Here is a 24,368-nt window from a genome sequence, read left to right on the forward strand (position 1 = left end):
AAGGTCGCTATGGGTTGGTACCGACTCGATGGCACCTAACAACATAACAACAACATGTGTCAGCATAAGGGAAAACTTCCTGCCTACTAGATAATACATTCTGGTTGGGGGTGAACAGACAGAAAATAAACAGAAGATAGATAGTAAGTAACATAGTGATCAATGTTATGGGGAAAATAAAGCTGATAAGAGGAATGTGGAAGGAGAGGGATTTTTTGTTTGTTTGTTTTTAAATAGTTGTTGTTAAGTGCCGTCAAGTGGATTCTGACCAATAGTGACCTTGTATAGGGTTTCCAAGGAGCACCTCGTGAGCTTGAACTACTGACCTTGCAGTTCAAACGACTTTGCAGTCTGACTCATTAAATAAGCCCACAGCGCCACACCAGGACTCCTTTTAAATACTAGGAAATTTTAATATACCACTTTGTTTAATTTTATTTTTTATTGTGCACTGAGTGATCATTTACATGGGAGAACATCAGCTTTACACCATCGTTTCATACACATGATTACAGTCTCCTCTGTGCATCATCATTCAACAGTATTTGCTTCCATTACCTCTTTTTTTTGTTTTGTTTTGGGAGCAGGGCTAAGAAGATATACACAAAAACACTCAGGAATATATAATAATTTAAACAATTAAAGGACACATTCTGCAAGCTTGCTTCCTGGCTGCCAGCACTCAGTCACTCTCTTTCCATGAATCTAGAATCCTCAACTGCTCCCTCTCTCTATGTCCCCATCTCTAGTGTTGCTGCTTCTCTGGATAGGGTCCCACATTCAGCTTGTGCTCTTCTCCCTTGATGGTCCCTAGGGTCCTCTGTTTTTGAACTGTAAGATTAACTACTCCCCATTTTTGTTACCAAACTTCTTCCTTTTCAGTTGTTACAGTCACAATTAGTTAAGATAACTTTTACTCATTATTGAATCATAAGAATCGTATCCCCATCTCTTTTCACCAAACCTGCCTAGACAAGATGAAAAGTATTGAGTGGCGACTCTACCTTTCCCCGCACACTCTTAAACTAAACTCCCTTTTGAAAACTTGTGAGCTAGTCACTTCGTGCCTGTATCAGTAGTGTAGTGGTTACAAATCAGGCTGCTAACCTCAGGGTCAGCAGTTGTTCCGAGGGAGAAAGATAAGACTTTCTGCTCCTGTGAAGATTTACAGCCTCAGAATCCCTGTACAGGGTCGCTATACGTCGGAACCGACTCCATAGCACATAACAACAACAACAAATTTCAGGTAGCCAATGTCTTAAGTTGCCCATCCCTATATCCCCTGTATACAAAGTAGATAGGATTGATACTTGATGTGAAGATTTCTTCCCTCTCAGTTGGTATTTTGAGCTTCTACATCCATAAGTATAGGTGAAGTTCGTCAAATTGTAGCAATTTACACTCATTTCTTTTATCAAAAATTGTTTCTTTTTGTCTTCCTCTAGTTGAGTTCTGATTATCAAGCCATGGAAGCTAGGTCAAATGGGTACTATTTACAAGTTTGGGCATTCTTGTACATTTCCCTGCACTTCATATAAGCTGAACGCTTCACTCTCAACTCTAGCCCTCCATGGCTATGTCCTTGTTCATGGCCTCAGGAATCAAGGGAGAGTATTTTAAAAGAAGGCCATATTCAGAAGGGTGTTGTCTTGGTTCTCTACAAAAGACATATCACAAATGGGCAGCTTTAACAAACAGAAATGTAGTCCCTGACAGATGTAGTTAAGTGCCATCCAGCCAGTTCCTACCCATACAACCCTGCATTGGGTTTTCAAGTAACAACTGGTGAGCTTGATCTACCGACCTTGCGGTTCACACAAACTTTGCAGTCCAGTGCGTTAACCCATGATGCCACACCAGGACTCCTCCCTCATAGATAAGGAGGTGTAAAACGGCAGGGAGGTCACATCTGACGTCTTATGGCTTCACAAAGGGAAAGGGGAATCAAACTCAAAATCAACCCAAGGTCAATTCCTATGAAGCTGGTATCTGACATGCATCCACTCAAAGGATTCTTTGGCCACTTCTGACACCAGTTTTGTATAGTTGATAAAGAGAAAGAATATATCCAGTTGTTTTTACCATTGTTTTGGATTTTTAAGGGTCATGGTTTCATTCCATTGAGAAGCTTATTATCCATTTGTGGTGCAGTGAGTTAATGTCTCTTCAAGTTATAGTCTGTAAACAACCAAAAACTTACTTTTTCCTGATGGGTCTGGGTAAGAGAAGGTTGAGGAAGATGCTAATAGATTATATGATTCAGTTGTGAGTGATTGTTAGCAGGGTTCATTGTGAAAACTTGGAATTGTAACATCAGTATAAAATGAGCCATTTCAGAAACTGGAGGGGAGATCTCACTACCGGCAAGAAGAAAGAGGCAGTTATGGAGCACATCCTTTGGACCCTGAGATCCCTGAACATGGAACCTCCTTAAACTTCCTCCAAAAAAAACTCACACTGGAGGAATGACAGAGGAGCAGCATCAGCAGAACCAAGAGTTAGAGCACAAGACAGAATAATGGTGGCCTACCTAGCCCACGGAGAAAGCCCAAATGACTTTGGGCATGAGGCTTGCTTGCAGTGTAGAGTGCCTCTGGGTACTTAATTCAGGAGCTAGTTTTGTTGACCCACAGAGCTAGAGCAGAGTGCCTTCTGGTCAAGTCTAGATGTATCTTTTTTTTCTTAATTAAGATACAGCTGGATGTTTTTTTGTACATCCCTCCCTCACCCTGAAAAACAAAAAAACAGAGGGAATAGAAGTCAATACTGTTGAATGATGATGCACAGAAGGGATTGTAATCATTGCAATGAAATGATGAGTGTAAAACCGATGTTCACCCGTTTAAACTATCACTCAATTCACACTAAAAACTTTAATTAAAAAAAAAAAAAATAGACACATCTGGCTATATCTTAATTTTTTTTTCTGCTTTGCTTCACAAGAAGCTATAGTACAGTGCTTAATAGAAATAAACAGAGTGGACATATTTACAGTATTCCTGATCTTAGAAAAACAAACCAAACCTGCCATCTAGTTGATTCTGACTCAAAGTTACCCTATAAAGGACTGAGTCGAACAACTTCTTAGGATTTCTGAATGTCTTTATGGGAACAGAGAGCTTCATCCTTCTTTCATGGAGCAGCTGGTAGGTTTGAACTACTAACCTAGCAGTTAGCAGCCCAATCCTTGGCCACAGCTTAGCCACTAGTGCTCTTAGTTTAGCCACCACGACTCTTAGCGAGATATCATTCACTCCTTCTCCATTATGTATGATATTCGCTGTAGGTTTTTCATAAAAGTCTTTAATAGATTGAAGAAATTATCTCCTAATCCTAATTTGCTGAGGGTTTTTTTACATTAAGAATATGTGTTGGATTTTGTCAAATGCTTTTTTTCTGCCTCTATTGAGAATATAAAATGGCACAACTACTCAGGAAAATAGTTTGGTAGTTTCTTTAAAAACCAAACCTACGCTTCCTGGAGTCCTGGTGTGGTGCTGTGGGTTAAATGTGCCAGACTGCAAAGCCGTTTGAACTGCAAAGTCGGCAGTTCAAGCTCACCAGCTGCTGCTCAAAAACCCTATACAGGGTCGCTAGGGGTTGGAATTGACTCGACGACACTTAACAGCAACATTGAGATGACCATATGGTTTTTTATTTTTAGTTTCTTTATGTATTGAATTACATTGATTGATTTTCAAATGCCAAACTAACCTCATATTGTTGGAGTAAACGCTAGTTAATTATGAGACGTTGTTCTTTTAACATGTTGTTGGATTCGATTTACAAAAATTTTATTAAGAATATATCTTCATTATAAGAAATATTAGTCTGTATCTTTCCCCCTTATTGTTGTTGTTAAGTGCCATCAAGTCGGTTCCGACCCATAGCGACCCTTTACAGGGTTTCCGAGGGTGTAAATCTTTACGGGAGTAGAAAGCCTCATCTTTCTCCCTCGGAGGAAAACTTTCTTGTGGATTGAGTGAAGGTTTACAGAGCAGATCATCAATTTTACATTCAACAAAGCATATGCTTTGCTTCATTACAGTAATTACAATCCCCTCCATATACCATCAGTTAACAGTGGTGGTGGTGGTGGTGGTTATGTGCTGTGGAGTCGATTCCGACTCATAGTGACCCTGTACACAGAGTTTCCGAGGCTGTTAATCTTTACGGGAGCAGAAAGCCTCGTCTTTCTCCCTCAGAACAGCTGGTAGTTTCAAACTGCTGACCTTTAAGTTTCACAGCCCAATTCGTAACCACTACACTACCAGAGCTGCTTTCAGTTAACAATATTTACCTCTATTTTCTTTAACTCTTGCACTCCTCCCTGTGTCTCCTGCTACTTTCATCTTTCCTCTGCCAACCTCCCTCTTGTATATCGCCTGCCCTATCACCCATGTTAACATGGGTCTACCTTCTGACTTGTGACTAATTCTCTCCCCACCCCCTTTTCCAGTAACCATCATAGAATGTTTCTTTTATCAAGATAACCTTTTCTTAACTTTTTAACAACAGTGATCTCAAACAATATTTGTTCTTTTGTAATTGTCTAAATGTCTGCAACATAATGTCCTCCGGGTTCATCCATGTTGTGAGTTGTTTTACAGGTTCATTGTTATTCTTCATCATTGCTGAGTATTCCATTGTATATATGTACCAAAGGTCCTTTAGTCATTCTTTAGACTGTCTCCATATTTTTACTATTGTGAATAGTGCTGCGGTGAACATGGGTGTGCATATATCTAGTTGTGTCACAGCTCTCATTTCTTTAGGATATATACAGACTAGAGGCATTGCTGAGTCATATGGTTTTTCTATTGCCAACTTTTTGAGAAAGTACCATACCATTTTCTACAGTGGTTGCACCATTTTATAGTTCCACCCATGTTATAGGTGGGTCCCAGTTCTATCACCAGTATCTGGTGATTTTCTGTCTTTTTGAACTTTGCTATTAATGCTGGATTCTGTGGTGAAATTATTGAATGATGCAGAAAGAATCAAAAGAAGATGGATGTAATACACAGAGTCACCCTATCAAAAGGAAATGACCAATGTCAAACTATTTTAAGAGATAGCCGATGATCAATAGCCAATGGTACTGAAAGAAGTACAAGGTACATTGAAGGCATTGACCAAGAACAAGGCAATGGAATTGATTAAATAAAAATTTAAACCTTTCAACAAACTGATGCAACTCTAAAGACACTCACTCATCAATGCCAAAAAATTTGCAAGACAGGTACCTGATCAACTCATTGGAAGAGATTCATATTTATGTCCATTCCAAAGAAGTGACCCAATGGAATGTGGAAATCATTGGACAATATCATCAGTATCACATGTAAAATTTTGCTAAAGATAGTTCAAAAACTGCTACATTTACAGAGAACTTCCGGAGGTTCAAGCCAAATGCAGACAAGGACATGGAACGAGGGATATCATTGCTGAAGTCAGATGGATCTTGGCTGTAAGCAGAGAGTACTAGAAAGTTGTTTACCTGTGATTTATTGACTACACAAAGGCTTTCGATTGTGTGGATTATGACAAGCTTTGGACACGTTGCAGAGAATGAGTATTCCAGAACACTTAATTGTGCTCATGAGGAACATGTACATAGACCAAGAGACCACAGAATGGTTTAAAATTAGGAAAAGTGTGTACCAGGGTTATATTCTTTCACTCTACTTAATCAGTATATATGGTGAATACATAATCCAAGAAACTGGATCATATGAAGAAGAATGTGGCATCAGGATTAGAGGAAAACTCTTTACCAACCTGCGATATGTAGATGATATAGCATTGCTTACTGAAAGCGATATGCAGATGATACAACCTTGCTTGCTGAAAGTGAAGAGGACTTGAAACATTTACTGATGAAGATCAAAGAACACAGCCTTCAGTATGGGTTGCATCGCAATGTCAGAAAAACAAAAAATCCTCACCACTGGACCAATAAACAACATTCTTATCAACGGAGAAAAGATTGAAGTTGTCAAGGGCTTCATTCTTCTTGGATGAACTATCAACACTCATGGAAGCAGCAGTCAGGAGTTCAGACGACATATTGCATTGGGCAAATCTGCTGCACGGGAACTTTTTAAAGTGTTGAAAAGCAGAGATGTCAACTTGAGCACTAAGGTGCGCCTGACCCAAGCCAAGGTATTTTCAGTAACCTCATATGGATGCAAAAGCTGGACAGTGAATAAGGAAGACCGTAGAAGAATTGATGCCTTTGCGTTGTGTTGGAGGAGAATACTAAAAGTGCCATGGGCTGCCAAAAGAACCAATAGATCTATTTTGGATGAAGTACAGCCAGAGTGCTCCTTGGGAGCCTGGATGGCTAAGCTTCGTCTCTCATACTTTGGACATATTGTCAGGAGGAAACAGTTGCTGGAGAAGGATGTCATGCTGGGTAAGATGGAGGATCAGAGAAAAAGAGGAAGACCCCCAACGAGATGGATCAGCCAGGTGGCATCATTGATGGTGTCAAGTGTGGCAGTGGTGGTTGGCCCAGGATCGGACATTGTTTCGTTCTGCTGTGCATGGGGTCTCTATGAGTAGGTTCCGACTCGATGACACCTGACAACAACAACAACTGAAAGCAAAGAGGACTTAACATACTCACTGATGAGGATCAAAGACCACAGCATTCAGTATGGGTTGCACCTCAATGTAAAGAAAACAAAAATTCTTACCACTGGACTCAAAAATAACATCAAGATAAATGGAGAAAAGATTGAAGTTGTCAAAGACTTGTTTTGCTCAGATCAATCAACACTCATGGAAGTGGCAGTCATGAAATCAAATGACATATTTCTTTGGGCAAATCTGCTGCACAAAACCTCTTTAAAGTGTTCAAGAGCCAAGTTGTCAGCTTGAGGACTAAGGTGTACCTGACCCAAGTCATCATATTTATAGTAACCTCCTATGCATGTGAAAGTTGAACAGTGAGAAAGGAAGACCGTAGAAGAATTGATGCATTTGAGTTATAGTAATGGAGGCGAATATTAAAAGTACCATGGACTGCCAAAAGAACAAACAAATCTGTGTTGGAAGAGTACAGCCAGAATGCTTCTTGGAAACCAGGGTGTGCCTTTGTTTGATCTATGTGTTCAGTGTTATACAGACTACTCTGACTGTGTAGTACCTTTTGAGATCAGAAAGTGAGAGGTCTCCTACTTTATTCTTTTTAAATAATGCTTTGCTTATCTGGGGTCTCTTTTCTTTCCATATAAAATTAGTGACTCGTTTTTCCATCTCTGTAAAGAATGAGTTGGAACCTGAATTGGAATTGCATTGTATCTATAGATTGCTTTGGGTAATGTTGACATTTTTACAATGTTAAGTCTTCCTAGCCACAAGCTGGATGTATTCCTCCGTTTCTGCAGGTTTTATTGTAGTGTTTCATAGTTTTCTTTGATTAGGTCTTTTGTTTCTCTGGTTAGATTTATTGGCAAGTATTTAATCTTTTGGGTGGCTTATAAATGATACTGTTTGTCTGATTTCCTTTTCAGAGCTCTCTATTAGTGCAGAGGGATCCAACTGATCTTTGTATGTTGATCTTATATCTTCCACTCTACCCAATATATCAATGAGTTCCAATAATTTCCTTGCTTATTCTTTGGGATTTTCTCAGTACAGGATCTTCAAGTAGAGAGAGTTTTACTTCTTTGCCAATTTGTTGTTGTTGTTAAGTGCCTTTGAGTCAGTTCCAACCCATAGCGACCCTGTATAGGGTTTCTGAAGAGCAGCTGGTGAGTTTGAACTGCCGACCTTGCAATTCAAACAGCTTTGCAGTCTCGCGCATTAACTCACAGCGCCATACCAGGAGTCCTCTCTTTGCCACTTTGGTTACCTTTAATGTCCCATTCTTTCCTAATGGCTCTGGCTAAGACTTGCACCCCAATATTGAATGGTTCTGGTAGTGATGTTCTATTGAGTGGGTTTCGACTCATAGCAACCCTGAATAGGGTTTCTGAGCCTGTAAATCTTTACAGGAGCAAAAAGTCTCATCTTTCTCCTGTAGAATGGATGGTAGTTTCAAACTGCTGACTTTGAGATTAGCATCCTAACTCGTAACTATTATGTGACCAGAACTCCAGGAGTGGTGATAACGGGCATCTTTGTCTGATTCCTATTTGCAAAGAAAATGTCTTCAGTTTTATTGAGAGTGATATTGGCTGTTGAAAGTGCTATAGGCTGTTGGGTTTTGTATATATGTCCTTAACTATTTTGAGTAATTTTTCTTCTGTTTCTATTTTGATATGGTCATGTGATTTTTTTTTCCTTTGTTTTATTTTTATGGTAGATTATGTTGTTTTTCTAATTAACCAAGCTTGCATACCTGATATGAATCCTACTTGATCATGATGGGTTTTTTTTTTAAATGTATTATTGATTCTATTGGTAGGATTTTTGTCGGGAGCATTTTGAGCTGAAGGTCTTAGACTTGGGGGAAGTTTAACTGAAGGATTGCAACTGAACAGTTGTGGTCCAGAAAATCGGGCTGCTCCCAGATCAAGCTGCCCCCTGAGGAACTTGCAGGGCTGCCTCGGGGGACAGGGAACTTGCAAGGTTTTTTCCTTGTATGACCTTCAATTCAAGTCTGCACAAACATGTAGCTGCGCTATCTCTGTCTCCTTAGCAGCTTCAAGTTACATTCTTTTGATAAGGTCCTGTTTACTGCATGCACAAACATCACCAGATGTTTTTGTACTCTTTTCCCTGCCCCCAGCACCTTCTTTTGATATGTGTATAAAATAAACATGCTGAATCTGTTCTGTGCCACAGTATCTCCAACAGAGTGCTGTGTCCCACCTGGTCTCAACTTTACTTAATTCTTTTCTGTCTTGTGTCTTCCTTTTTTTCTAATCTCTCGTTGCCCGTACTCAGATTTAATCTCTCCGTGCAGGTCGCAGGGAATAGCCGTTTTCAGACGTGGCAGATTTTGTTGAGAATTTTTGCTTCTGTGTTCATTAGAGATATTGGTCTATAATTATATGTTTTATTGATGTCTTTGCATGGTTTTGGTATCAGAGCTATGCTTGCTTCATAAATGAACTTGGGAGTTTGCCATTCTTTTCTATATTATGGAATAGTTTGAGTAGAATTGGTATCAGCTCTTCTCTGAATGTTTGGTAGGATTCATTGGTTAAGCCATCTGGGCTTGGTCTGTTTTTAGCTGTGAGTTTTTAAATGACTTTTTAATGGTCAATTTTTTTCTCTTGGTACAGACCTGTTCAATTTTCCTACTTCATCTATGTTAGTTTATCTAGGTAGTACGCTTCTAGAGATTTGTCTATTTCTTCTAAATTTTTTATTTTGTTGGAATATAACTTCTTTATTGTTGTTGTTCCTGTTAAGTGCCATGGAGTCAATTCTGACTCATAACCACCCTGGGTAGGGTTTCTGAGAAGAGTCTGGTAAGCTTGAACCACCAACCCTGTGCTTCAAACTGACTTTGCAGTCCAATTTATTAGCCCACAGTGCCACACCAGGACTCCTACATCTTCATAGTATTCTGTTAATTATCCTTTTGATTTCCATTGCATTGATTCTGTTGTGACATCACCCATATCATTTCTTTTTCGTGTTGTTTGTATCTTTTCTTTCTACTCTTGAATTAAATTTGCCAGTGGTTTGTCAATTTTATTATTCCTTTCAAACAACCAGCTTCTTGATGTTTTTGTTTTGTTTTGTGTTTTTTAGTTTTTGTTTTGTATTTTATTTATTTCTGCTCTAACCTTTATCATGTATTCCTGGTATGGCACTATAGGTTCAGCACTGGACTGTAAACCACAAGGTTGGCAGTTAAAACCCAGCATCCACTCCTTGGAAACCTATAGCTCAATGACACTTAAATATGATACCAGACCTTTATTATTTCTTTTCTTCTGGTGGTGGTAGGCTGCTCTGTTTCTGGGTGTTTTGGAGTTGTTGTTTTAAGATGTTGATTTTGGTTCTTTTTGGATATGTGCATTTATTGCTATAAATTTGCTTCAGAGCACTGCTTTTGTTATGTCCCAAAGGTTTTGGTAAATTGTTTTTTCATTCTCATTCGATTCAAGGAATTTATTTCATTTTTTATTTATTCTGTTACCCAGTAGCTTTTAAGCAGGGTGTTGTTCAATTTCCATGGATTTGATTTTTAATTCCTTGATCTTTCTGTTGTTGATTTCTGGTTTTATAGCGTTGTGGTGTGAGAAGATGCTTTGTAGTATTTTGCTGTTTTAAATTTATTAAGGTTTACTTTGTGGCCTGAAATATGATCTGTTTTGGAGAATGTTCCATGTGCAGTAGAAAAGTATATTGTGCTGTTGTAGGATTGAATGCTCTGTATATGTTTATGAAGTCAAGTTCATTGTATTGTTTAGTTCTTCTGTTTCTTTGTTGAGTTTCTTTCTAGTTGTTTTGCCCCTTATTGATTTGGTATATTAAAATCTCCTAATACTGTTGTGTTGTGTTAAGTGCCATTGAGTCTTCTGACACATAATGCCACTTATAGAGTTTCTGAGGAGCAACTTGTGTGAGTTTGAACCACTGACCTTATGGTTAGCAGTCTGGTACTTAACCTACAGTGACTATTATTGTAGAATTGTCTGTTTCTTTCTTCAGTTGGATTAAACTTGGATTTTTGTATTTTGAGACACTTTCATTGGGAGCATAGATATTAATTATGGTTATGCCTTCTTGTTCTGTTGACCCCTTAATTATGATATAGTGTCCTTTTTGTCTTATGCTGAGTTTTGCCTTAAAGTCTATTTTATCAGAGATTAAACTTGCAATTTCTGCTCATATTTGATTGCCATTACTGTGATATGGTTTTTTTCCATCCTTTGATTTTCAGTCTAGTTCTGTCTTTGTATATATCTCTTATAGATAATATATTGAAGGATCCTGTTTTCTTAACCACTCTGCTGCTTTCTTTCTCTTGACTGGTAAATTTAATCCATTTACACTCAGTGTAATTATTAATAAGTATGACTTGATTGCTGCAATTTTGCTATGTCTATTTTTGTGGTGCTGCTGGTTTCTTTGTCCCCATCCTTGGCACTGAGTTCATTTTGTTTGTGGGTTCTCTTTATTTTCTTCATCTGCTGTGTAAATGTTTACTAAATCTTTGATTTTTCTCTTTTTACAATTTTGATGTGCAAGTTTATTCATTTTTGTTGAGGTTGCCTTGTAATTTATTATTTTTTCCCCATTTAAAATAGTCTGTTTATCAGCATTTGGAAGTTCTGTATCTGCACTATACCCTCTTTTTGCTTTGCAGTTAACTTCATTATAAATTGCTATCACTGGTTCCTTACTTTCAGTCTTGGCTTGTTTTATTTTCAATACTTGCAATATTGAAGAATTCTATGGGAGCTCTGGTAGTGTAGTGGTTACGAATCGGGCTGCAAACTGCAAGGTCAGCAGTTTGAAACTACCAGCTGTTCCGCGGGAGAAAGATGAGGCATTCTGCTCCCATAAAGATTTATAGCCTCGGATACCCTGTACAGGATCACTATGAGTTGGAATCGACTCCACAGCACACAGCCACCACCACCATGGGTAAAATATTGAATAATGAAGAATGAATCAAAAGAAGATGGAAGGAATATACACAGAGTAATGGTACCAGAAAGATATGGGTGCTGTTCAACCATTTCAAGAGGTAGCATATTATCAAGAGCCAATGGTACTAAAGGAAGAAGTCGAAGCTGTGCTGAAGACAACAACAAGGAACAAAGCACCAGGAATTGATGAAATACAAATTTAAATCTTTCAACAAACTGATGAGAGTGCTAGAGGTGCTCACTCATCTCTGCCAAGAAATTTGAAGCACAGCTTCCTGGCCAACTGATTGAAAGAGATCCATATTTGTGCCCATTCCAAAAAGAGATGACCCAGTGGTGTGTGGAAATTATCAGACAATATCATTAATCTCACATGCAAGTAAAGTTTTGCCAAAGATATTTGAAAGTGACAGTAACAGTGCATTGACAGGAAACTGCCAGAAGTTCAAGCTGAATTCAGATAAGGACATGGAACAAGAGATAGCTGATAGATCTTAACTGAAAGTAGAGAATAGCAGAAAAATGCTTACTCTGCTTCATTGACTTTCTACTGTGTGGATTATGACAGCTATGGACCACATAGAGAACCAGTATTCTCCAGCACTTAGTTGTGCTCATGATAAGTGCAAGCACATTAATTTTCTATTCAATAATTTTTCTCCTCAATTTATGCACATTTTGTTTTGTAATATTATATGCAATTCCCCAAGTGTAACAGTGTTCTTCCCACTTCTTGTTTTCCTGTTTTCTTGTGTCCTTCTTTCCTGACCCTTCCTGTCTTCTGAATGTTGTTTTTGGGCAAATGCTTCATTTTTGTTCTTGTATGGTTAATTGATCTGAAGAACATATTCCTCACGTGTATTACTCTTCACTTTATAGATCTTTTGTTTGGCAAGGTGAGCCCCAGGGGTAGGTTCAGTTTCATGTTTAAAGGGCCACAGTAGGGAGCATTGGGGTTGTATAGGATGAGTGCTGAACTGCAAACCACAAGGTCTGTGGTTTAACAAGGGCCATGTATGGTCTTAGGGATTCTACCAGTAATTCCATTGTTTTTTATAATTTTGAATTTTGGTCTACATTTTTCTCCCATTCTGTCCAGGACCTTCTGTGATCCTAACTAATGTGGTAGGCGGGCACTATACAGTTTTTCTGGTCTCAGTAGCTGAGGCTGTGGTTCATGAGGTGCATTAGGTCTGTGGACTCATTGTTTCATAAGTCTTTGATTTTCTTATCTCTTCTTTCTTCTGAACTGGGAGAGACCAGTAGCTGCATCTTAGATGGCCACTTGCTAGTTTTTAAGACCCCAGTTCCTGGTCATCAGTCTCTAAGCCCAGTGACTTACTTCTCTCAAGATGTTTGCTTATGGCCAAGAAGTTTTCATAACTTCCCCTGTTTGTTCTACTATATACAAGGGACCTTCAGAGAGTTAATAGAAAAATTCCATTTATCTTTTTACTCCATTTTTTCATGAACATTTTAAAGCCCCCTCATACATGGATATATTTACTGTATATACAAATGTAATTATAGGATTAAAAGATCATAGAATTTCAGAACTATAAAGTTCAATTCAGAGTAATTTTAGCAGATGTTTGTTGTCATCACTGCTCTAGTTTATAGAGCCACTGACTTTCTCTCTGCCAATTGGTAGTGTAAGAATTATAAAGAACTAACCTATTTTATAGATTAATAAACTGCACTCCAGAGGTGTCATTATACCTTCTTTTCTTCAAAAGTACTCATATATCCAGGAATAACCCTAACTAGCCATGGGAAATAAGGAGATATGCGGATAAGTTTGAGAACTATGTGAATGAGGCATAGCATGTTAGAAGTGAAAGAGTTTTGCAGTAGAATTTTTTGGTTAGAATGTATACTACAACTACTGGGGAAAAGGAAAGCCAGTTTCAGAGAAGCATTCCAGGGTGAGAGAAGAGAGGGGTTCTGCCTTTGTGTATGTTCCTCAAAATACCTTTTCTTTTTCTATCCTTTACTAGTCTATCTTCTGTCCTTCACCCCTGCCACTAATAAAATCTGTCAATACCAAAAAATATACCATTTTATTGCTTTCATTTTCCTAATAAATCACACTGTTGTTATGCAATAAGACAAATTAATAGAATAAAGTTAACTTTTACTTTCACATTTCTTCCCCTGATTTCTTTAATAGGTACTTCTGGGACTCATCAGGCAACTCTTCCTGGGAAATGTGGACAACTTGGATTTTCACAGATTTGTGGTAAAGCTGGCAGTTTGGATTCTGACTTACAGTTTCTGGGAACAACTAATAGTCATCAAGATAAAGGTATAAATTCTAAATTTTTTATAGAAGTAATTTATAAATATTTTGGGATTTCCAAATATATCTTACACATCATTTGAGGTAATTATGCTCCTAAAACTTGAATAAATTTTTAATTATTGTTACCATAAAATGTTAGATTTTAAAATATTTATATATGAACCTTTAAAATTAGAGAGTGTAGAGACTCTCAATAAGTCATTAAAAATAGCATCCATAGCACTATGGTAACTTCACCACTCCTCAATGTTAGCTCCTCCAACCAGTACACATCTGGTTTCTTGGCCGGCCCAGGCCTAGGACTCTCTTGGAGATACTTAGCTTTGAAAGGACACAGGTCATTTCAAATGGGGCTCCCGTGACCCTACCCAAGGTCCACTATGAACTTTCCCTCTGGTCCCTCAGAAGGTCCTACTGTTATGTCTGTGGTACATCCTTTATGTAGGGGTGAGACATCTCTTCTCTCCCACTGCTCAGGAAGGTCACACTTCTCCAGGCTTGCTGCATACTCTCAAGGAGCACCAGCCAGAGACTTGTCAATAGGCTAAGTCCTTAAAAAGACTCTTAACCTACGTAACATAAGAGGCCCACTTGCCTAACAGGGAAAGGAAACAGACTAACCTAAACTGAATACATCCTACCAGAAACGTGGACAACTAACTGAATGATACAGGATAGTCATAAAATCCGTGTGGAATGTTACATGCTTAATAATCTAATGGCTTTATGTTTTGCTACCTTAGAATACAGAATAGAAACCCTCTGAATTTTCTTCATACAGCTGGAAAGGACCTCGGTCCCACCAGTGGAGTGACATAATTTTGCCTTTTGTATCCAGTGAACTTTTTAGAAAAATATATGTTACAAGATTCTGAATCATGTCAAGTTCCTGACCTAACTTTAATGAATTTACTTTTAAATGCCATTTACAGATTATTTATGTTGGGGCAAACCTAAATTATTTAAATTTAGAAATGCACAGAAACTTAATGACTCTCTTTCTCTCTCTTACACTTAAACATATGCGTACTCATCTTTCCTTACTAGAGAACCTTAAGTGAGATGAAGGGGATAAACATGAATAACAAGCTCAATTCTGTGTCTCCTGATAGCCTAAAAAATGTTACATTTTATGAAACCTTATTATGGTTGTTTTCTTAATACCTTTCCCTTACAGGGCTTCTTCTTCCCAAACACTAGAGTCCCTTTTAGTGAGATAGACACATTCTGGGAGCTGTCCTATCCCTCTGATTCCTGCTTGGGAAATGCCTTCAGGTCTGTGTACTATCTGTGTGGGGGCCTCAGCTTTCCCTCCATGCAGCTGGATTCCACCGGTGGGGTTTTGTTTGTTTGTTTATTATTTTGACATGAAGCAATAAGATTAGAAAATCTTTATTGTTTTCAAAATTCAATGTGTTCCATAAAATCTGTTGGCAAATACTACCCCTACTTCTATCTAATGTCTTTGATTTGGGGATTTTTTTTGGTCTTGTATCCCAAGTACTGGCGAATTAGCACAGACAACATTCTGATATTTAAGTAAAATAGTAAATCACCATAGGTGGCAGTGCTCATCATTTCCTGTAAGTAACTTTTAAAAGAATGTATGAAGGTGGTCATGAATGTATGAAGTGTTCTAGCCCTGCTTCAGTTCACTTTGGCTGTGTCTACATGACAGGAGCTGACTGACAGAGAATAGTCCTATCTAGTGTCATGAGTGCTAGTGTGTCCCTCCCTCCCCCTTCAGTGTTGGCCCCACACCTGCCTTTCCTTAAGTTTGAGGGGAGGGATAATCACATCAACAACAGCAGCAACCAACCAACAGGATCTACTCAGTGATGAAAAGATTAGCTGTTTAAGTGGTAAGTTACTGGCCTGACCACACTGTAGCATGACTGTTTGGATGCTGAAAAGATGGCCTCCATTTCCACCTCCTACCACCCCCAGCCTCAAACACTTACCTTTTGTCTGAGAGATCGATGTTCATATTGGAGATCACTGAGCTCCCAGCATACCTGACTGTTTAGATGATATGACTAAAGTGGGCCCAAGGGACTAGTATTGTTACTTGGAGATACTTAACCTCTTATAAACCCAGCCTGTTTTCTGATATCCTACTAAAGGCAGACTCTGCACAAAGTGGGTATCAGAGCAATACTGTGAGGAGACAAAATAATGAGAATAGTTGTACCCAAGAAGATAATGAAATATTGTGTAATGTCTGCACTTAATCATTAATTTGAGTGCATCCTTTGAAAACTGAATGAAGCAAAAGTCCAGGATGTTTTTGGAAATTTTATGCTCCCTAGCAGTTTTGTGAATTTTTATATCAGAACTATTTTATGAGTTACATGTTATAAAAATGGGGAAAAAATAGTATCCATTAACTGAGAACAGTTATTTTTCATTATAGCTTTAAATTTAAGAATATTTAGAATTGATTATGCCCTGGATTGTTGTTGTTAAGTGCCTTTGAGCTGGTTCCAATTCATAGTGACCCTGAATAGGGTTTCTGAGGCTTTAAATGTTTGTGGTTGCAGAAAGCCTCATCTTTCTCCCGATGCTTCTTATTAGAAACTATCAATCACTTCCTGACTAGCTATCATTGCAGATAAGACATGAGTTAGAGTAAAAGAAAGAGTTTGAAGCTAGTTGTCTGTCAGATATATTTTGAGTTTTAAGGAGTTAATTAAATGTTCATGCTGTTGTATATATAGCATTATCAAGTATTACTTAGCAATAGGATCAAATTAAATATTTCTATGTGTTTTAATTTTCATTGTATATTGTTTACTAAAAATTATTTTTGAAATTATAGGGATGTACTACTTTATTTGTTGATGAAAAAGTAATGTCATTAGAAGTTCATAAAGTGAATTTGGTTATTAATGTTGTTAAGTGTTTTCAAGTCAGTTATGACTTATAGACTGTGTAGGGTTTCCATGGCGCAGCAGGTGGGGTTGAACCTCTGACCCTGTGGTTAGCAGGCCAGTGCTTATCCTACAGTGCCGCACCAGGACTCCTTGGTTAATATGTTGTTATTAGTGCCATCAAGTCAATTCCGACCCATAGTGACCCTGTGTAGGGTTTCCAAGGAGCAGCTGGTTAGCTTGAACCATCGACGTTGCAGTTCAAACGACTTTGCAGTCTGACACATTAGCCCACAGAGCCACACCAGGGCTCCAATTGATTAATGTAGCACTTATATTTTACTACCCTTTTCTTCACCTACCCCCTGCCAAAGGGCTACCTAATTCCTTAAAGTTTTGCTTTTGGGTATTATTCCTAAATCATATATTCCCTAAATCATGCCTTTTGGATACTTTTGGGAACCAGTATTTTCAGATAAAGCATAGTACACTCTAGTAATTCAAAGCACAGGTTTGGGAACCAAACTACCTGGATTCATAGTCCAATTGTTTAACTTCTTAGTGTATGACTTTTAGAAAGTCATTTACCCGTTTCCTTTATTTTGTTGTTGTTAAGTGTCATCAAGTTGGTTCTGACCCTTAGTGACCCTATATAGGGTTTCCGAGGAGCATCTGTAAAATAGGAGTATTGCCTATCTCTATAGGGTTGCTGTGAGGATTAAATAAATTAATACATGTAAAGTGCTTCAAACATCACATGGTACACAGTAAGTTCTCAATAAACATTAGTTTTCATCATTAAAAATTTAGTAGCATAAAAAAATGAGATAGAAAATCTAATAACATCTGTTGAAAAACTATTAAAACTAATAAAAGCATTCTGGGAGGTTGCTGGTTATAACTTCAGAATATAAAGGTCAGTGTTCTTTGGTGTCATCCAGTCAGTTCTAACTCATAGTGACCCTATGTACAAAAGAATGAAACACTGCTCAGTCCTTCTCCACGCTCACTATTGTTGCTATGTTTGAACCAATTGTTGCAATGAGATATCATCTTGTTGAGGGTCTTCCTCCTTTTTACTACTGATTCTCTACTTTACCAAGTATAATGCCCTTCTGCGATAACCGGTCCCTCCTGATATGTCTGAAGTATGCAATATGAAGTCTCCCCATCCTGTCCTTCTCCCAAGACAGATTTATTCAGTCTCCTGAAAGTTCCTGGTTATATTTAATATTCTTCACCAACACTGTAATTCAAAGGCATTGATTCTTCTTTGGTCTTCCTGATTAATCATCCAGCTTTCAGATGATACAATTGAAAATACCATGGCTTCTGTCAGGTGCACCTTGTTGTATGTTAAGTACCTTTGAGCCCGTTCCAACTCATAGGGATCCTGTATAGGCTCTCCAAGGACTAGCTGGTGGTATGAACTGCTGATCTTGTGGCTCAAACTGACGTTGCAGTCCAGTGCATTATCCTGCAGTGCTATACCAGGACTCCAGGTGCATTTTGTTGTTGTTACGTGCCGTCGAGTCGGTTCCGACCCATAGCGACCCTGTACAGGGTTTCCGAGGGTGTAAATCCTTACAGGAGTAGAAAGCCTCATCTTTCTCCCGTGGAGCGGCTGGTAGTTTCGAACCGCTGGCCTTAAGGTTCGTAGCCCGATTCGTAACCACTATGCTACCAGAGCCATCACTTTGATGAGGACTATGCTACCAGGTGCATTTTAGTCCTCATCAAAGTGATGGCTTTGCTTTTTAAAACGTGAAAGAGGTCTTTTGCAGCAGATTTGCCCAATGCAGTATGCTTTTGCATTTCTTGATTTCTGTCAATGGGCATTGACAGAATCCAAGTAAAATGAAGTCTGATGAATTCAGTGCTTTTTCCAACTTCAGTGATGTTGCTTATTGTTCTAGTTGGGAGGATTTTTTTTTTTTTTTTTGAAGGTCAATAAAGTACCTTTTAGAAAACATAATTTTTAATAAATTATAGTATCAACAAAAATTATTACAGCCTTCATTATGAAAACGAATAACTTTTTGAAAAACATTAAAGATGACTTAAATAAGTGAAATTGCATAATTTTAAATAGAGAGGCTTAGTATAAAGAAAATGGCATTTCTTTACCAATTAATATACAAATTCAGTGCCATTCCAGTAAAAATCCCAAGAGAATATTTATGGAACCTGACAGGCAGATCCTAAAATTTATATGGAAGAATGGAGAGTCAAAAATGAGCAGGCTAATTTTAAAAATCAAACTGGAGGGGAACTTGTCCTGTCAAATAAACAAATCAGTTGTTATGGGGTCTATTTCAACTCATAGCAGTCCTGTAGAGCGGAGAAGAACTGCCCCGTATTGTTTCCAACCATCAGTCTTTACGGAAGTAGACTATCATATCTTTCTCTGTAGGAATAGATGGTGAATTCCAACTTCTGACCTTTCAGTTAGCATCCAGCCACTGTGCCACCAGGGTTCCTTGCCTTGTCAGATAGAGTGATAATGAATAAAACATTGTTATAGTGGTGCAAGGACAACCAAATAGACTAATGTAGACGCCATAAGAAACATCCATAAGAGGTATTTGGGAGCGTTCTTGAGCACAGAGAAAGGATGATTAGTTCAAAAAATTATGCTCACAATATTGGGCTATCAATATAGAAAAAAATAGAATCAGATATTTGCCTCATATCATACAAAAAAATACAACTGTCAAATGGGATAAAAACTTGAATGTGAAAAGAAGAAAGATATAAACTCTTCTTCGATGAGTATAATAAATAACATACTTTTTTTTTGTTTTATTGCAGTGTATGCTAGCCTGAATTTTGGCAGTAAGACACAACAAGCATTTGGTAGTCAAACAGAGCGTACTTTATCATACTCTGGTCCAAATCCAGGTCCGGGAGCCTTCATCCTCCCATCCTATCCTCTCTCGTCACCTCGAACTAGTCCAAAGCACACATCTCCGAAGAAATGTCAAGATAATTCCGTTAACTTTTCAAATTCCTGGCCACTTAAAAGCTTTGAAGGACTATCTAAACCAAGTCCACAGAAAAAACTTGACAACCAGAAATCATCTGACCCTTCAAATAGAAATGATGGTAAAAAGCAGCACTTCATTCTAATATATCTGAATGCTTTCATTACTGCTTTGAAATTAGTACAAAGACATCAGATCTTTTAAAGCTAATAAATTTTATTTCTCTAAGTTAGTAAATATTAGGAGCGTATTTAACAGTATGTTGAATAGATCAAGTGTATAATATAAAGTTTAAATGAAATTATAATATCTTATATTGTTCTTTTTGTTTGTGGTTTTTTTTTTTTTTTCTTTATAATGGGCAAATAACACTTTATTTTTAATTTATAATGAACATGAATGATATTTGTTGCCTGAAAGCCTATTAATAAATTTTAACTTTCAAATATAAAATGTTATTCATATGTTTAGCAAAGTAAATGACTAATATTCATGTATTCACTATTTATTAAACATTAAATATATGCAAAAATTATTTTAAAAAGGTGTTCAAAGGAGCTCTGGTAGCGTAGTGGTTACAAATCGGGCTGCGAACCAGTCGCTCTTCGGGAGAAAGATGAGGCTTTCTACTCCCGTAAAGATTTGCACCCTCGGAAACCCTGTACAGGGTCGCTATGGGTCGGACCCGACTCAATGGCACTTAACAACAACAACATGTGTTATAAGCGAAAATATTATTTTCTTAGTAACAGCCCACTCCAAAATCTTAAAGCCAGGACAGATTCAATCTTAAAATAATGAGCTTATTGCAGGCAACCTTTTATGCCACTGCTTTCTTATTTCCAACTTCTGAAATAAATCTTCTGTCTTTAAACGATTGTTCCAATTTACAGCCATAAGGCCAATTTACTGTATATTTAATTTCAGCCATTCAACTTATCACTGAACCTCTATTCCCTTCTATTAATCTTTTTTTTTCATTTTCTATAAGATCAAATATTGCCTTGAACTTTATTCATTTTGCCGTAGGGCCCTGTTGTTGTTAAGTGCTATCCTGTGGGTTCCAACTTATACGGACCCTGTATAGGGTTTCCGAGGAGTGGCTGATAGATTTGAACCACCAACTTTGTGCTTAGTAGTTCAGTACTTACCCTTCAGAGCCATGCCAGGACTCCATTCTAGGGACCTAGTATCTAGTATTGCTGTTTGAATATCGTATTCATTCAAGTGTTGCTTTAATAATTAAATTAAACCAAAAAGTAAGCCCTTCTAGCTTATAGATTTCATGATAAACAAATACGTCATAATGATGTGTATGAGGCTAAGTATGAAACTTTTAACTTACTATATAATATAGTTATTTAATATGAAAGGATTTGGATTGGCTTATTATTTTTGTTGTATTACAAGACCAAACCAAAAACCAAACGAGTTGTTGCTATCATCTACCAACTCATGGCTACCCTGTGTGTTACAGAGTAGTCTCACACTACATAGAGTTTTCAAGACTGACCTTTGGAAACAGATTACCAGATCTTTCTACTGTTGTGTCTCTGGGTGGGTTTGAACTGTCAACCTTCTGGTTAGTAGTTGGTAACCTAACCATTTATGATACCCAGTGACACCTATATTAGAGGATGTTGTTAAGTGCCATGGAGTCACTTTTGACTCATATTGACCCTGTATAGGGTTTCCAAGGAGCGGCTGGTAAGTTTGAACTGCTGATCTTGTGAATCAACCCGACCTTGGAGTCAAGTGCTTATCCTACAGTGTCACACAAAGACTCCACATTAGAGGATATTGATATTTTTATTGCATTTTTTATAGTGATCTTTAAATATGCTTTTTTATTTTAAAGCACTATTTGCAAACACTTGTGATTTTAACTCTGTCTTATTTAAAATTAAAAAGTAAAATATTTATTTTAATGCAGGAGAAAATTCTCAAGGAAAACCTTCTCCAGTTCAACTTATACCTGCTTTAATGAGATCACCATCTTCTCGACGAGGTTTAAATGGGACAAAGCCTGTTCCTCCTATACCAAGAGGAATAAGTCTTTTACCTGATAAAGCTGATTTAAGCACAGTTGGACACAAAAAGAAACAGTCTGATGATATTTGGAAGAGTGAAAAAGACAGTCTTATAATTGATCTTTCAGAATTAAATGTCAAGGATAAAGATTTGGATCAAGAAGAGGTCAGAACTAAACATTTTGTAATCTTTTATAAATACACTTGTCTATGTATAAGAGTTGTTATTTAAGGAAAAATCAAGTACTTTTTCTGTAACTTTTTTTAAAGCTTTTATTGTGAATTGAATGATAGTTTACATGGGAGGACGTAGGTTTTGCACTCATCATATTTCATTTCCTTGCAATGATTATAATCTCCTCTGTGCATTACCAGTTAACAATATTTGCTTCTATTCCCTCTGTTGTTATCTTTTTTTTTCTTGATGTATACAGAAATACTCAGGAATATATAATAATTTAAATAGCCCAAGGGCATATTATGTAAGCCTGCCTCCTCAATGCCAGCACAAAGCCTGTTTCTTTCCATGAATCAAGAGTCCTCAGCAGCTCTATGTCTCCATGTCTTCATATCTGCCTCCATCTCTGGTGTCTCTTCTTCTCTGGATAGGGTCCCACATTCCGCTCATGCTCTTCTCCCTTGATGGTCCTAGGGTCCTCTGTTCCTGGACTGTAAGATTAACTACTCCCCCGTTTTTGTTACAAAACTTCTACCTTTACAGTTGTGACCATCGCAATTAGTTATGATAACAATTATTCACTACTGAATCATAAGAATCTTATCCCCATCTCTTTTCACCAGACCCATCTAGACAAGATGAAAACTATTCAGTGGGGAGTCTCCCTCCACACTCTTAAACTAAACTCCCTCTAGAATCTTTGTAAGCTAGTCACTTCATGCCTTCATCACCCCCGCATTTTAGGTAGCCAATATCTAAGTTGCCCAATTTACACTTGTTTCCTTTACACATTTCTTTATCTTCCTCTAGTCAAATTCTGATCCTCGAGCCATCAAAGCTAGGTCAAATGGTACTATCTGCAAGTTTGGGCATTCTTGTGCATCTCTCCTCACTTCATATTAGCTGGCTGCATCACTCTCAACTCTAGCCCTCTGTGGCTAGGTCCTTATCCACGAGATCAGGAGTACCACACTTCGGACCAACCAGCCCTGCCTCTTCTCTCTCTCATCTCCATATCGACGGAAGTCTATGGAACATGGTTGAACTCAGCCCATATCTTCATTGCTTCCTTTCCCCGACTTCCATTCACCAGTAGGCCAACTTGGTCACCAGCAAGTTTACATGCCTGCTTGTGTGTTCCCTTTGAACTTCAGTCTTAGAAGAGGGGTTTATCCCTAAGGGACTTGATTGCTTGCCTTGATGTCTCCCTGGCAAACAACTTGCTTGTTCTTGTAGCCAATAAGACTGCAGTTTCTATTTTTTATTTTTCTTGCTGGTATTTCTTCAAGAAGTATCTTCTGTTCCTCTAGCCACTCCAGGCTAGTCTGCATGTCCTTTCAAGTGGGAATGTTCCACCTCAGAAGGTTCCATCTAAGGTCCTATACACTACAAAGGCTCAGCAAGACCTTATTTCACTGGACAAGTTCTAGAACCCTTTTAGGTATTCCAGTCAGTTATAGGCTAATGACTGGCTTACAAGCTTTCTGTGATCATGTTTCCTGACATTCCTCTCTATCCTACTCAAGTGTCTAAAAAACAATAGTAGGCGAGGGGAACCAGTATTAATAAAACAGTCAAGCATCTTAACATTGTTTCCCCTGTTTTACCCATTCAGTCTGTGTGCCTTGATCCCTGTATCACAGAGATCTGTTGTTCCAGGGTTGAGCACACATCACTATTTACCTCTGTCTCATTTAGCCCATGCAAACCTGCTAAGTGTTCCCTTATCTATCTTGTTCTTCCATCCCTCTCCCCCTTCTTATTGCCCTCTCCAACATCCGAACTATGATGTATCTATCCTTAACCTGTGCTCTACCATCCCCTCCCTCCCAACCCTGGTAACCAACAAAGATTTTGTTTATTCTTTTCTTTTAGTATGAGTATCTTTTATTAAGCTTTTACAATAATGATTTTATACATTATTTGTCCTTTTGTGACTGACTAATGTCACTCAGCATAATGTCCTCAAAGTTTATCCATGTTGTGCAGTGGTTTGTAGCTGCAATTGTATTTCTTCAAGGTAGCATAATATTCCATTGTGTGTATGTACCAAAGTTTGTTTATCTGTTCTTCTATTGTTGGACACTTAGTCTGTCTTCATCTTTATACTATTGTGTGCTGCTTTGAACATTGGTATGCATATATCTACTCGTGCAATGGCTCGTATTTCTTTTTTCTTTTTTTTTTTTTTAATTTTTTATTGTGAATTATGTGAGAAAATTAGCTTTACATTCATCCTATCATATATTGTTTCATTGCCATGGTTACAGTCCCCTCCATGCATCATCAGCCAACCAAGGGGTGTACCCTGCAAGCCTGCCCACTAGTCATCAGCACACAGTCCCTCTCCCTCTCTGGATCTAGAGTCCCCAGCCATTCCATCTCTCTGCATCATCATCTCTGCCTCCATCTCTGGCATCACTGCTTCTCTGGGTAGGGT

General features: G+C 38.0%; 1 protein-coding gene across 1 annotated transcript in view; it reads left to right on the forward strand.

The window, feature by feature from the left end:
- FAM179B (family with sequence similarity 179, member B) overlaps positions 1-24,368 on the forward strand; it is a 106,085-nt gene that overhangs the window by 17,158 nt on the left and 64,559 nt on the right. Inside the window, 3 exon segments of the mRNA XM_006875440.1 lie at positions 13,735-13,869; positions 19,548-19,841; positions 21,654-21,916. Coding sequence (XP_006875502.1) covers positions 13,735-13,869; positions 19,548-19,841; positions 21,654-21,916 — 692 coding nt within the window.

Source organism: Chrysochloris asiatica, unplaced genomic scaffold (assembly GCF_000296735.1).
Source record: "Chrysochloris asiatica unplaced genomic scaffold, ChrAsi1.0 scaffold00327, whole genome shotgun sequence".
NCBI lineage: Eukaryota > Metazoa > Chordata > Mammalia > Afrosoricida > Chrysochloridae > Chrysochloris > Chrysochloris asiatica.